We start from the raw sequence: 16,291 nt of genomic DNA, 5'->3' as shown, positions 1-16,291 counted from the left end.
TTGATTGGTGATTCTTATTGAAATGAACGAATAAGTCACCATGTGGGTGCTGATTAGGACCTTGGGGATGGATATATCATCCAGGATGACCATGTAGAGTGAGAAGGAAAACGAAAGAAGAACAGAATTTCATGGGCTCGTCAACATTTAAGAAGGATGTGGAGAAAAATCTGGTGGCTACTACCGAATTCAGAATTTCTTAGTGGGACTTCCCAGCAACATGAGTTTTCAGGGATGTTCATAGGAGGGTAGAGAATTAGAAGAGAGTGTAAGAAAGTCAAGGGAAAGGAGATTTGAGAGCAGAAGGAGTCGATCTTGCTTATCAAACGCAGCATGGAGGTGGAATGTGATAAGAATTGGAATGGGTCACTTGAGCCTTACAGTTGGGAGAACAGGGAAGGGAGAGCCCCTGAGAAGATAGCTCATTTTCTGAGCAATGGTGGGTGATGAGGCCTGTTGCATTAGGAAGAAGATGGGCAAGAGAGGAGCCCATGATGTAATGAGGGTTGCCTTCAAAGACAAAGTGAGAAGGTAAAAAACATGAGCTTGCTGTCAGTCTCTGTCCCTAACTGTGTATTTGAAGCAGCCATTCAAAACTCATTGGTTTCCACAATTTGTAAGATGAGAAAATGGACTAGACTATTTCCAATTCTCATCCTGCTCCATAATTTTAATGACTGACTTAGTGAACGGACGAGTAGTTAGGCAATTAGATGACGGAATGAAATGAGATGTTACTGACTTCTGAATTATTAAAGCCCTATTAAAACTAAATGTATACAGAATGTATAACATATATATTACTAACATAATATACATGTTAGTATAGTTTCCTAATTATTCATTCATTTTAAAGAAAAATATAGATCAATGAATACTCTCTAGTCTAGCACTTCCCAAAAGCTGCTCCTTGCACACTAGCTCTGTAGAATGTAATAGTCTTAGAAGAAACTTGTAAGAAATAGTTTCCCAGTCTAATAAATGTAATTGTTTTACTACAGAATTTCTCAAGTCTTTTAGTATAATGGTACGTATTGTGAGTTTCTCATATTTACTGAACCAATGACTGTTTCTTTTTTCTCTTTCATTTTGTTTTGCTTTGTTTTAATGCACAGCATTTCTGAGGACTGGCATTTTGACTAATGTACTTTAGTAAGCACTGAAGAAGGAAACATTATAGATAAGATGGTCTCCAAATGACATACCAGTCAGACTATGACCTGTTTATTGTACATACTTTTCAAAAGTATCATTGTTTCTGCAATGGCAGTATTATGAACACACAGCTTTGATAACTCAGCAAGCAAAAGTAGTAGTTAATAGTTTAGCACCTCTATGGCTGAATGATTACATTCTAAGTAGGGATCGCAGCCCAATTCTGGATTCAGTAGCTAAATTCTATCACAGCAGGTGGAGTGATTGCTTTAGCAAGCTACATTCATTTATTCCCTTAATATATGTATGCTATAAAATGTCTCTTTGGGGACCAAGAAGCACAAAGCTGAGACTGTTGCCTCAAAGTGACTGTTTGCACATTGGAAGCTTAATGCAATCCACAGGTGGGAAAGGTATAAGGCTCCGGCTTTCCTGCTCTGTCTGTTGTGGTGCAAGAAGCAGCTGAGGCCACAGCTGGAGTTCTTGTTACTTTCACTTGAGAAGTCTTTTCCTCTCTACTCTACTGGGATGATGCTTTTCATAAAAGGACACAGTCAATTTGTTTTCCATGAAAGAGCTATAATAATCTATTGCCAAAAATCCACCTGAGTAGTACCAGTCTACTGCTGCTACTCCTGACTTCAGCCCCACACTGAAACAGTCACTGAAGCCTGGCCTTTGTTCTTACTGGTTTCTTTCCTTGATCTCCATTTTTTCTCATTCTAATGATATCAATTCTAGTTTACTCTGTTCAATAATGTTAGGTAGACTTTAAAAGTATACATTGAATCTCTGCAATTTTCCTATGATAAATTCAGTCATCAAATTTCATTACTGTAATATAAATGTACTTTGAATGAAGCTCCTTAATTGAGTTTTCTTATTCTTTCTCCAAATAAAAGGAATTTGCTATATTTTAAAACCTTTATTACAAGCATTTTTCTAATGGAGTAAGAGTTTAGAGGCCATTTGTAAAATTGAAGCTTTCACAGGGCAGTCCCTCTTTCAGATCATTTTTTAAGTTGATGTGTAATAATTGTACATATTTTGGAGTACATTTGATCACAGTAAACATTTATGATTTGTGTTGGGAACATTTTAAATCTTCTCTTCTAGCTATCTTGAAACATACAATAAACTATTATTAATAATATAGCCATCCTACTGTGCTATTAAACACAAATTTTATTCTCATTAACCAGTTACTCTCACTCCACCTCCCTGCCATCCCTCTCAGCCTTTGGTAACCACTTCTCTATTCTATGCCTCTATGAGATCCACTTTTTTTAGCTCAGACATATGAATGAGAACATTGTCTTTGTGTGTCTGCCTTATTTCACTTAAAATAATGACCTCTAGCTTCTTTCATATTTCTGCAAATTATAGGATTTTATTCCTTTCCTAGGGCTGAATAATATGCTATTTTGTATATGTAGCACACTTTCTTGATCCATTTTTCTGTTGATGGACACTCAAGTTGATTCCATATCTTGACTATTGTGAATAGTGCTACAATAAACATGGAAGTGCAGATATCTCTTAGATATACGAATTTCTTTTCTTTTGGGCATATACCTAGCAGTGGGATTGATGGATCATATGGTACTATTTTTAAGTTTTCAAGGAACCTTCATACTGTTTTATATTGTGTCCACACTATTATACATTTCCACCAACAGTAGGTTCCCCTTTCTCCACATCCTTGTCAGCATTTTTTTTTCTGGTCTTTTTGATAATAACCATTCTAACTAAGATGAGAGGATAGCCCGTTGTGGTTTGATTTGCATTACTTTGATGATGAGTGATGTTGAGCAATTTTTTTTGCATAAGCTGTTGGCCACTTGTATGTCTTCTTTTGAGAAATGTCTGTTGAGTCACTTGCCTGTTTTTAATGGGTTATTTATTTTTACTATTAGATTGAGCCCCTTATATACTCTGATTATTAATTTCTTTCATCTGGATATTTTGCAAATATTTTCTCCTATTGTCTAGGTTGTCTTTCCATTCTGTTGATTATTTCCTTTGCTAGACAGAAACTTTTTAGCTTTATATAATCCCATTTGTCTACTTTTGCTTTCGTTGCCTGTGCTTTTGAGGTCTTACCCAAAAAAATCTTTGTCCAGGCTAATGTCCTGAAGTGTTTCCACAGGGTTTTTTCCTAGTAGTTTTGTAGTTTTCTTCTAGGAGTTTTCATGTTTTCCTCTACTAGTTTCATAGTTTCAGGCTAGACCATTTTTAAAGCAAATCTGATTGGATTGAGAATTGATTCCTGGGAGATCCTAGATTAGATGACTCTTTAAGTTTTAATTTTTATATATATTATAGTAACAAATAAATGGAAATATTCTATGTATAACAGTAGTTGACTAGTTAAATAAATACTGTCTGTCCATTAGCATGATGATATATAAAAATAAATCATCAATGAGTTGTAAAAATGTTAGTGACATGTTAAATGAACAAATTAGCTTGAAAACAGTAGGTAAATAATGAACTTAGTTTTGTTAACTATAAATTTGCACAACCATGTATAGAAGGAAGATTGGAAAGGAAAGCCATGTGGATACATACATGAGAAAACAGTTGAAAGCATAAAAGTGAACATGAGGAGAATGGAGTATAATTTTATCCTCTCCCTATGTGGCTTTTGGGAAGTTAGATTGTCTTTTGCAGCCTTAGTCTTTTCATATGTAAAAGAATAATAATGCCTAACTCAATACAATGATTGGTTGGATTAATTAATAATGTCTCTAAAGTTCTTAGCATGAAGTAAGTGTTCAGGAAATGGCAGGTATTATTGATAACTTTTATTTACCAAAATGTTAACAGTAGCTATTCCTAGATGCTGAGGTTCTTGCTATTTATTATTTTTAAGTGATTTTACCAAAATATATAACATATAATGTAAATAAATACAGTGTGTAATCACTTAAAGTATATATGAATATATATACACATATATGTATGTATTTACATGGTATATTGCTCTACATTTTGCTTCCTTTCCCTAAACAAGTTTCATTTCTAATAAACATTTTTTCAAAGACTTAACCCTTTTTTGAAGTTTTATGCCTAATTTTTCCAAAGATCGTCTTATCTTCCCTGGATGTTTTTATGCAGGACAGACTTGACTCCTCTACCTGTATCTTCCTTATTTTAAACTCATTTTGTAAACCTAAGTCTGCATAACTTTCTCTTCATATTAACTAGTCATTTAATTACCTTTTTTGTGCTACAGTTTATTTTGTGTTATATGAGTGAGCAGAGAACATGCCAAGAATCGCTCTTCATGTGGCTTTTAATAATAGCAATAGGTACTGTGGTTACAGTACTACACATCGCTACAACACTGCAAGCCCAGTCACTCAGGGTTGCAGAGGCACACAGGGCAGGCGTCTAGCACCGGATGAGGGACGTGGCTGGCCCATGTCGTGTGCTGAATGGTGTGAGAAGTCTGCCAATGGCTATTAAGCTCTGATGTCTTGCAGCAGAGTGAGCTTAGCCAGAACACATTTCAGCTGCGGTGATGTGTGCTGGCCAGCTATGCTGGCAACTCTATATACTGCCTCTCATTCCCATATTCATTACCCCTGGATGCCTCCCAAAATCACAGATGGTGTTTGTATTACCTTCCCAGACAGATCGCTCCTCCTCTTCCAGTTGAAGCTTTTTCTCCTCTCCACTTCACCTTCTGGCCTTTGCTGCCTGCTTTATTATTAAATATATTTGTTTCAGGATCTCAGTTATAACAAAAATGCCCTATATATGTGAAAATTATCTAAATGTCAATTGATGCTGCTCTTCTCAAAATGCAGACCTGAGTAAAAATATGTGTTTCATTCTTTACAAAGAACTTTCACAAGCATTATTTCATACGTATGTATTTATATTTTCTTCTAAAACCATGGCCTAGTATCTCGTGTCACTTGAATAAAATAAGGAAGGCAAATAGTATTACTCCTTCAGCACAGCAGAACAGGTGGCTGTGATCAGCCCGCAGTAGGATGCAGCTACTAAGTTTCAGACTTAGACTTGAATTCAAATCCTCTAAGTTCAGTGTTGCTTCTCTAGGATTAAAAAGTGTACTGGATCCACCTTTCTTGGAATAATACAGAAGACAAAATCAACCAAGTATACAAAATAATGAAGAGGTCCTGGATTTCAGGATTGCCTTAACATTTTCTCTATTTTCCTTCTAGCTTTGACTTATATCAAAAGTAAAATGTCTTTTTTTTTTTTTTTTTTTTTTTTTGAGATGGAGTTTCACTCTTATTGCCCAGACTGGAGTGCAATGGCACGTTCTCAGCTTACTGCAACTTCCGCCTCCTGGGTTCAAGTGACTCTCCTGCCTCAGCCTCCAAAGTAGCTGATTACAGGCATGCACCACCAAGCCTGGCTAATTTTTGTATTTTTAATAGAGACAGAGTTTCTCCATGTTGGTCAGGCTGGTCTCGAACTCCTGACCTCAGGTGATCCGCCTGCCTCAGCCTCCCAAAGTGCTGAAATTAAAGGAGTAAGCCACTGCACCTGGTTTTTAAAAGTAAAATACCTTCTAGCTGCTAGTATGTATCTAGTTTTTAACTGCTTCAGCGAGATTGCAAACAACTGAATTTCTACTGGACATGTGGTTTATTTAATAACATAATCTATTAGCATGTTTTAAGAGTGAGAATTGGTTCAAGAGTTCTTTATAATATTTCTGAAACTCCGGGGAACACTGGAATCTTCCTGAATGTGTAGGTTTTATAAGACACTGAGGTCAATAAAAAGCTTTCTGGTACCTTCTAGGGAAAAATTGAGCATCTTTAATTTTAAATCATTAAGAAGACTGAAACATCCTATAAGGCAGTTTAACCACAGAAATACAAGAACTAAATTTTCTTCCCTTCCTTTTTTTTTTCCTTTATAGCTTAAAGGGAGCTGATGCTGGCAATGGGATCAGAGTGTTTGTACCTGACATCGGGATGTTCATTGCTAGTCTGACCATCTGGCTTCTCTGTAGAAACATTGTTCAGAAACCTGTGACAGACGAAGCAGCACAGTGTAACCTGGAGTTTGAAAATGAAGAATTGGTAAATCCAACTCCATATCTCTTCCTTCTTTGATTTCTGAGGACCTTGACCCTTAATAAGTCGCAGAACTATGATAATAACAACTGAGCATGCAGAGCACGTTATGATTCGCAGTGCTTGACTTAACGTTAATAGTCACTTTGCATGACACTCTCATGCAGTGCCAGTGGGCAGACACTCTGGTGCACACCTTAGCAATAAGGAGACAGGCTCAGGGGTGTTCATAGGTTAAGGGCCAGGCTTTGACCCACCACTCCAAACTATCACCTGGTATTATCTCAGAGACTGACCGTGTAAGGTTATGCATAGTGTTATGGTCCAACTGGTCTGGATACTTTAGTTATTGCAGAATATTTAAAGAAGTAACATCTGGTTGTTTTAGGGGAAAAAACAAATTCCTCCTTGCAGGGCAGCTTTCCAGTCTGTGCATCCTGTCCTGCTCAGTAAAGTGGTGTTAACTTGGCATGCTTTGATAAAGTTGTTTTGAAGCACTCCAAGGGGGAAAAACAGACATATTTGGAAAAGTGTGAGAATTTTAAAAAGGTAAAAATAATGAATGAAATGTATGTTTGCTAGCTGGTGGAAAGGTTTCAGGAGTAACCGCTGAATTGGAAGCTTGTCATATTTTCATCCTTGAGTATGGGAGATGTCAGACAGTTCTCACACTGCCCCCTGACCTGCCTCAGGACACTGTTATGTTCTAATAACTGTACTTTGTTAGGTTAGATTAGGTGACATCAATTTAAAAAGTAATTGATTTATTAGTGGAAAGGTAACATTTACAAAGGAAAAAGTGACTAAAAATATTTGATTTGGACATTTGATGCAAAAGACTTGCAAGTACTAAAGGTTTTCAATCATAAGCTTTGGCAAGATATTAAGCTTGTAAAACTGAAGTTAATTGAAGTTACTTATATTGAGAATGTTAACCACTAAGGTATTGAAAGAGGAAAATTCTCACAGAAAATGATTTATGTGGTTCACAAAAAAGCAGACAATTGCCTTGTATGATTATTTAAAAAACAATAAAGAGAGGGTTTAATTCAATAAATCTTTGCAAACTAGAAATGATATTGTCTAGCAAAGCGTGGTGGCTCACCCCTCTGATCCAAGCACCTTGGGAGGCCAAGGTGGACAGATCACCTGAGGTCAGGAGTTTGAGACTAGCCTGGCCAACATGGTGAAACCCTGCCTCTACTAAAAATACAAAAATTAGCTGAGTGTGATGGCATGTGCCTGTAATTCTAGCCACTTAGGAACCTGAGGCAGGAGAATTGCTTGGACTGAGGACGTGGAGGTTGCAGTGAGCCAAGATTGCACCACTGCACCCCAGCCTGGGTGATAGAGTGAGACTCCATCTCCAAAAATAGAAATGATATTGTCTAAAATTCTTATGGGAAAAAGGTAGGTAATCACCTTGCATATCAATGTTCTGCTACTTTTAAGGCAAATGTTAAAATGATGCCTGGTGTAAAAGTAATTACAGTAAGATCAAAGTCGCTACTGCCTGCATCTTACATTCAAGACTTCACACCAGAAGGCATGCATTAGTATTCTCAAAATGGAGGAGTGTTTTCTCTTCTTGTTGACATTGCAATTTTAAGATGGAGGATTTAAATTTTGACGGTTTTTTACATTTATAGTTTGAAAATGACTTTACTTAAATAATCCTTACCAAAATTTGCCTAAGTTTGGTGAAAGTAAACCAGTAACTCCGGTTCTTCAGGCTGGGGATTTTTTATTTTTATTATTTATAAAGGCCAGATTTTGTTGTTGTTGCTGTTGTTTACTTTAAGTCCTGGGATACATGTGCAGAAAGTGCAGGTTTGTTACATAGTTATACATGCGCCATGGTGGTTTGCTGCACCCGTCAATCCTCCATCCAGATTTCAAGCTTTTGTTTCTGATCCAGGCTTTATAAACTATAAATTATCTATCCTTGTAGATAATAACTATACAAGTAGGAGAAAGGATAATTGTTGAAAATTGAGTGGACTTAACAAGTCAGACATGGAAGCTGCCTAGTGTGTGATGCTGAGACAATTGTTTATTCTCTTTCTTCTTCTGCAAAAGAGAGTTACTAATATTATATCACATAGTTATTGTGAATGCTAAATAAAATATCTAGTAAAAAGCACCTGCCACAGTGCCTGCTCATTTTGCTTGCTTAAATAAATTTCTATTTGCTCTGCTCATTTTGTCCTTCTCCAATTTGAGAAGTAGTAGAGCAATGCCAAATTCCAATGTTCCTCTTAGAATCATAGAAACTTAAATAGGAAGAAATTTCCTCTTAGAATTATGGAAACTTAAATGGGAAGATACTTTGAGGCCAACTCACTCAGTAAAAGAATCTCTTCTGTGCCATTCAAAACAGATAACCATGATGAGTTACAAAGCTTCTTATAAAAAGAACTTATAAGACCAAGGACAAATGCTCTTTGCCATAGGACTAAGAAAGCCTACATTGATCAACAGAAAGCCATGACTGTGAGGCCATGATTAGGTGCTACATAGCTGATGAAGAACATAACACAATGCAGTCACATGGGTTAATTCTAAAATCATATTTCCTTTCTGATTTTGATTTTCAGAGATAGATTTATGACTTCACTTCCATTTGAAATTTGCTTGAATATGTAAGCCTTATGTATTATTAATCACATTATTTAAAGATAATAAGAGGGACAGATACTCTAAACATTATTTATTAGGAACATTGAAAATACGAAATGTCCTAATTATGGCATGGTTTTCCTTCTCAGTTAAATTTGTTTGGGGCTACTTTAGATTCTGATTTTTACTCTCTTGGCACATTCCAGCCCATCAGGCAGCCCAGGAGGAGCAGGGGGGTGGGTGAATCTTCTGAGATTAATTCACAAGGAAAAATTGCTTCCATGTGACAATCTGGACTTGAATCTGAAAGGAATATAAGCACCTGGCCAAAATAAGCAGGGGATTTATTTTATTTTTGACACCACAACATACTTCCTGCTGCTTATAAATCTTGGCATTTGCACTCTAGAATGTTTGGTTTTTGGGGATACTGGAAGAACAGTGTTTGCTGGCATTATTTCTTCTTTCATTTATCTCAATGGAGAAATGGCAAGATTAATCCACTGGTTCCTGGGAGAATTTCTTTTCAAATGCAGTGTTGTTTTGAAGCAGCAACTAATCCCGGGGAAAGACCCTCAAGTCTTCTGTAATAGTCACTGATTTGATAAGGCTCAAGTTTGGTGTTGTAAAGTAGTTCATAAATCCAAGGATTCCCCATAAAATCCCCAGGGGAAGTGGAGATGGCAGTGCAGTGGGAGCCTGTGCCTTGCTCCTGCATTTTACCAAGAGCCAGCTTCAGAAAAGAAACACTTCTCCTCAAATGACATCAAACGTTCTTTCTCGTCTGACACGTCTGTGGTCTTGTTCACTTTAATTCAGAAGCAGATCTACAAATCAATCATAACTGGGAGAAATATTCCTGATCTGAAATCTTAAATAAAAAGAGTTTTATTATGAAGATTAAATTGAGTAGAAAATGGTCACTTACATAATAAAACAATGTATAATTTCACAAAACTGGTATTATCTTGTACTATGTTTACAACTCCTTCTAGCAATTACATGAGATTTGAGCCCTTATTTTTAAAACAGTATTTTAATGTATTATTAAACCAAATTTCTAATAAATTAGTTATTCAAATATGAATTGCAGTCATGACAGCTTGTGTAAAGAGGCATCTTCTTAACAGTCTGACAAATCAAATATGAAGGATAAAAAGAATATTCCATTATAAGTTAACCCCATCTGCTAAAAATTCAGGGATGCAAAATTAAGTTCTGCTAATGTTATTTGGAAATTTATTCTGAACCTCAAAGATTGCACCTTGCTTTCTAATTCCTAGTGTCCATTAGCCTGTCACAGCATCTGAACATTCTAGCACATGATATGACCAAATGGGCTGTGCTTCAAGTCTCAACTCTGAGGTTCAAGTTGCTGTTATTTTAAAGAGCAAGAGACAAAGAGTGAGAGAAACCTGTCATTTTATTGTCATCTTATAATTAGGCTTTCAACATCTGCTCAGTTTAAGCCTGAGATCTAGTTCAAAGTCTCCTCCTTTAAATTTCCTGGATCCTATTTCTTCAAGCACAGACTTGATCATTTGAAACATGGAACCATTCAGAATGGTAAGATGCTGAATGGCTGCCCAGATTCCTTGCAAACCTTGCACTTCATGACTTAGGGTGAATGAAAAGCCTTCTTTGTTGTTGTCCTAAAGGCTGTCACTGACAATCTTAGTGGTAAAGTGGGTGACTCCCTTTGTTGGCCCTTAAGGTCATTTTCAGAAACTGGGCAAAACTTCCTGTCATACATACCTCAAAATACCAGACACTTGGTCTGCCTTCTTGGGGTGAAACACATTCACAATTTGGGCAAAGCTTTTAATTCTAGCAGTTTTAGATGTCATTAGTTTAATTGGAGGGAGAAATTTTTTATTGGAGGAAGTCATGGGCCTATTTATTGTCTTCTGGAAAGTTTTGGTATTTATCACAGACTAGTTTACTCTGAATCTATGACTGACTTTATTCCCCCAGAGTCTTCTAGCCACATCCCTGGTCACCAGATGAGAGCATGGATGCCCACTTATCCTGTCCTCTGATACCAACACAGCTGTAGAACAGTCCCTTGGGACAGTCAGCCAGATCCATCTTCATTGCATAGAAAGGCAGGGATATTATTATGGACAATATGTTCATTGAGTGGACATTGCCTAGCATGGATTTGAATATACAACTCATTAGAAAAATGATTTAAAGAATTAACAAAGAGGAAATCAGCTAAAGTATCTTTAAACTATTAAAATGAAATCATTACAGATTAATCTTCATTATTATTTCACCCATTTTTTAATTCATTTAGCAACCTTTAACAGTTTGTACCTCTTCTCTGCCTTTTTCAAAGAATCAAAGCTTCAAAAAAGCCTTTCAGCTTTAACAATCTTTTTAGATTAATATTTTTACAATTTCTTGGAATATGTTGTTCTATCTTTGTAGCATTTGGTAGGTGATTTCATGCATTTGAATTGCAAATAACCACAAATACCCACAGGCAAAACTTGTATGAGGTAATTGCAGAGCTCCTGTGTTCCTTTCTTGGGGATAGAGTAGGCAGTCAGGGCTGAGATGAGAGGAAACAGAGTCCCACCTCTCATGCCATCTGTCCTAACTCCCGAGAACCTGCATCACTCAAGGAATCCCAGTCACTTATTTGTCCTTCTTTCCACCTTTAATTTGTAAATATCCCTGAAATAGAATTTTCACTCAATGTAAATTAGTTCCCCATATTGCTTTGAAAATATTGATCATATGTCTGGGAGCAGGAGACACAGCTCCTGCCGCTACCTCTACTCATTCTTCCCACTGACTTCCCCATCAAGTTAAATAGAAGCTGCATCTACCCAGCTGGTTGAGTTAGAAACACTGATGTGATTTCTTGGGGCCTTTATCAGTCACCACCAACAAAAGCTTTGACTTCTGCCTTCAAATTCTGTCTGAAGTCAGTCCACTTTTCTCTTCTCAGTGCCACAATACAATAACTATTGTGGCACTGAGAAGAGAAAAGTGGACTGATTTCAGACAGTGTGGCAGCCATTGCCTCTCAGCTAGGCCTGGAAATATGTTCTAAACAGATTTCCCCATTTCCAGCTTCTCTTCTTACCCTATCCAATTGATACTGCACACACATTTGGTTCATTCTTGTAAAATTAAAATTAAATTATGCCACTTCCCTAGATAAAAATGCTTCTTTGGCTTCACCTTAACTTAGAATAAAATTCAGCCTCTCGATCTTGATGCTCATGGCTCTGCATGTTTTGGCCACATCCTACCTTCATGTCCTCATCCTGTGCTTTTTCCCTACTCCCTCACTGTGCTTAGCCACTCTGCCCTTCTGTCTGTGCCTACATGGGGTAAGCTCTCTTCCTGCTGGGTCTCTTCCAAGCAATTCATTCTCATGCAGATGTCTTCTCTCCACTCTTGTTCTTCTGGACTCTGTTGTATAGTTTGCTCTTGCACAGATACTCTTCTCCCCACTCTTGCCTTTCTGGTATTCTGCTGTGCAATTCACTCTTGTGCAGGTGCTCTTCTCCCACTCTTGTCTTTCTGGCGTTCTGCTGTGCAGTTCACTCTTGCACAGGTGCTCTTCTCCTCACTCTTATCCTTCTAGGACTCTACTGTGCAGTTCACTCTTGCACAGATGTTCTTCTCCCCACTCTTGTCCTTTTGGGGCTCTGCTGTGTAGTTCACTCTTGCATAGATGTTCTCCTCACTCTTGTCCCTCTGGGTTTCTGCTATTCAGTTCATTCTTGTACAGATGCTCTTCTCCCTCTTGTCTTTGTGGAGTTCTGCTGTGTAGGTTGCTTTTGCATGGATGCTCTTATTCCCACTCTTGCCCTTCTGGGGATTTGTCAGGGCACACATATATAAGTGAACCTCTCTTGATTGACTATTTCTTGCTAGGGCTTCAGAGAAGGATTTTTTTTTAATCTATGGGCATGTTTATTTATTCAATATGTCTTTACTGAGGGCCTACTATGTTCCAGGATAAACAAAAACTAATATTTAACAAGAATTATTATTATTATTAATTTATAGTGAGTTGATTTTTTTTAATTATACTTTAAGTTCTGGGGTACATATGCAGGTCATGCAGGATTGTTATATAAGTATACACACACCATAGTGGTTTGCTGCATCCATTTCCCCATCACTTATATTAGATATTTCTCCTAATGCTATCCCCCAGCAGGGTGTTAGGGGATTGGAGAGGGATAACATCACTCCCCAGTGTGTGATGTTCCCCTCCCTGTGTCCATGTGTTCTCATTGTTCAACACCCACTTATGAGTAAGAACATGTGCTGTTTGGTTTTCTGTTCTTAACAAGAATTATTTTTTTGTTTTCTTGCTTTGTTTGCAAAGATTTTTATCCCTTTTTTAAAACAAAGTCACATTTACCTTGGGAATAACTAAACTAGGTCATTCCAAATCCCTGTCAGATATAATCCCTTTTTTCTCTCAATGTCCATAGGACCTTATATTCTCAATTTATAAGTTGTTATATCTTCCCTGGGTAATTACTGGGGTCCCCAGAAAACCACTGGGGTCCCATGTGGATTTTCATTTGTTATCCCACCCTGGACCTAGCACTGTGCTTGGAGCAGAGCCTAGCCTTGGTTTAAAAAGTGCTGAGTGGAGGGAGGAATAGATGGACGAGAAAGGAAGGAATGCTGTTGATTCTGAAACAGTACCATCTCTGCTCAATATTTTGACACCTTCATATAAAGATATGAGTTTCATTTGCATCTTAGTCTATCACAAATAGTTACAGGGGTTATGAATCTTTCTGGAAACTTTTGAGCACCAACTTAAAATGCTGCTTTTGTCATCAATGTATAAATTTTTTATTTCTAGAGTAAGTACCAGGCTGAATCATTTAGAACAGCTACACTTAGCTGGTTCCTACAAGAGGAAATAGGTGATGCAGGGTGAGCAGTAAACTGTGGAACTAATGGTGAACTGAGTAGATGATATAGGGGTGTGCATGTATGTGTGTCACTGCTGATTTGTTTTGATAGTGTTCCATTAAGTGATTTTTGCAAAAATATCTTAAAGAAGAAAGCCTTTAAAATAAACAGTCAATTGTATTTGGCTAGTCTCCATTGTTGTTCATTTCCCTTTCAAATAATGTTCAGATGATTCTTAAAGACTACTGCCATTCTAAGTAGGTGAATTAACCTGGGAAGTTTTTAAAAGTTTAAGTGCAGGGTCAGAATAGTTCCTAGACCTATGAAGTCAGAATCCCAGGGATAGGGGAGTATATGTGGTAGGAATTGGACTACTTTTTTTCAAAGCTCTACAGATCCTTTAGGCATTGGTCTAATTGGCCACTGTTTGCTGATTCAGTTTGTCCTTCCCTGTCCTTTATTAAACTTTAATTGTTTTGTTGGTGTTGGCTGAAAGCAACACCTATAAACTCAGTTTTCCAAATGAAATAGGGGCTGCTTAAGCTGATTTTATGAGTTTGAAAAAATAATCTTCCCAAAACAAATCTAGCAACAGAATAAAATATTTGCTTTATCCATTAAATGCTATAATGTTAGGCTTGCATAAGGTATACAATAGCATTCAAACACATTTATCTTTATTTCTCTTACTTCTTCCTTTCACAAGGGAGTCCTGGGAATAAAATTTGTCTTCTTCAGTGAGTCACAACACTTGTTTTTTTTCTTCCTCTGGCTCTTCTGTTGAGATGGACCCATTATGTTAAGATAAATTGTTAACTTTTAATAATAAACAATGAATAAACAACTGGTGACACTTTAGAAAAATGCTCCTTTTGTCTCCCAGATCTTTTGGCTCATTATACATGACTTTGATACACTCCCATAGACATGTTTTTAAAAGCTTGGTTTTAACCATGAAGAAGAGAAAAAATGGATTCAGCTGCATTAAAAGCTCTGCTCTGAGGTCCAAAGCTTGACTAAAACCTAAAGGAAGTTCCAGAGATAGATTATTTCAATCTTTTTTCTCAATAAGGGAGCCGGCTAGGATATGATTCAAACAAAATATTTTCAAATTGTGCCTATTCAGCTGAATCCCTATGGAAAATTCATTGATCAGTGGTTTTCAATGTCCCCCAAGGCATGGATTCTAGAGGGGCTGCTTCAGATCACCCTAGAGTGTACTTTAATCATACAGATTCCTGGAATTCATTTTATTAATTTCTGATTTAGTAAGTTTGAGTCTGAGCCTGGTCATCTGCCCTCTTAAAGGTTATTCTTAGTATTTATTTCAACCCAGTTGGATTTTCATGGTGCTTGGGAGTAATGAAACATGGATTTTTGAGTTCTATCAAAAATGATTTATTATGTCTTTTTTGCCCAAAATTGAGTGGAAATCATGGTGGTTGTCATGCCTTAATGGAATCAGTGCTGCTTTAGCATGAGAGGGGGTTATCGGATGAGATGCAGAAGTGCAAATGTTTAGATCTCATCTCATTGTGGGATGAGACCTTTGTGTTTAGGCCCTTATTCAGGGCCCTAACAGAGAACAGGCTGGCTTTGTATAAAGTTGATTGCATAACACCTGGAGCTTCCGTATGAGAAATGACAGAGGCTACACTAATACGTGTTATCAAATGTTGAAATCAGCAACTTTTATCTATGTATTTTATGTTTCTAGTATTCAACTATTTTTATTTTATTTTTAATTGATAAATAACTATATACAGTATATATTTATGGGGTACAATGTGGTGTTTTGATACATCTATACATTGTGGAATGAGCAAATCGGGTTAATTAGGATATTCATCATCTCAAATATTTATTTGTGTTGAGGACATTTAAAATCCTCTCTTTCAACTATTTTATTTTTTATTATTTTATTCTAGTTTTATATATTTTTTGAGATGGAGTCTCATTCTGTCGCCTAGGCTAGAGTGCCGTGGTGTCATCTCTGCTCACTGCAACCTCTGCCTCCTAGATTCCAGAGATTCTCTTCCCTCAGCCTCCTGAGTAGCTGAGATCACAGGCGTGCACCACCATGCCCAGCTAATTTTTGTATTTTTAGTAGAAACGTGGTTTCACCATGTTGGCCAGGCTGGTCTCAAACTCCTAACCTCAGGTGATCCTCCTGCCTCAGCTTCCCAAACTGCTGTGATTATAGGCATGAGCCACCAAGCCCAGCCAATTATTTTGAAATATACATTAATAACTACAGTTACCATGCAGTACTATAGATCCCCCCAAATTATTCCTCATGTCTAAGTGAAATTTTGTACCCCCTTGATCAGCATTTCCCCTTTCCAGGTCACCAGCCTCCTTCCCAGCCTCTGGTAACTACCCCTTTACTCTCTACTGCTATCAGTGCAACTTCTTTAGATTCCACATATAAGTGAGATCATTCCTTGTTTGTCTTTCTGTGCCTGGATTATTTCAATTAGCATACTCTTCTTTAGATTCATGCATGTTGTTGCAAATAACAGGATTTCCTGTTGAAATCAGGAATTTTT

At 37.1% G+C, this 16,291-nt stretch overlaps 1 protein-coding gene across 3 annotated transcripts in view; it reads left to right on the top strand.

Moving 5' to 3' along the window:
• Positions 1 to 16,291, top strand: part of PIEZO2 (piezo type mechanosensitive ion channel component 2) — a 447,097-nt gene that overhangs the window by 257,778 nt on the left and 173,028 nt on the right. For all 3 annotated transcript variants that reach the window (XM_032293399.1, XM_032293398.1, XM_032293400.1), the window contains exon 5: positions 6,065 to 6,227. In XM_032293399.1, the coding sequence (XP_032149290.1) occupies positions 6,065 to 6,227 (163 nt within the window). The remainder of the gene's footprint in view (positions 1 to 6,064; positions 6,228 to 16,291) is intronic.

Source organism: Sapajus apella, unplaced genomic scaffold, assembly GCF_009761245.1.
Source record: "Sapajus apella isolate SASKATOON/1434 unplaced genomic scaffold, GSC_monkey_1.0 scaffold29, whole genome shotgun sequence".
Classification (NCBI taxonomy): domain Eukaryota; kingdom Metazoa; phylum Chordata; class Mammalia; order Primates; family Cebidae; genus Sapajus; species Sapajus apella.
This window is presented reverse-complemented; position numbering and strand designations above follow the sequence as displayed.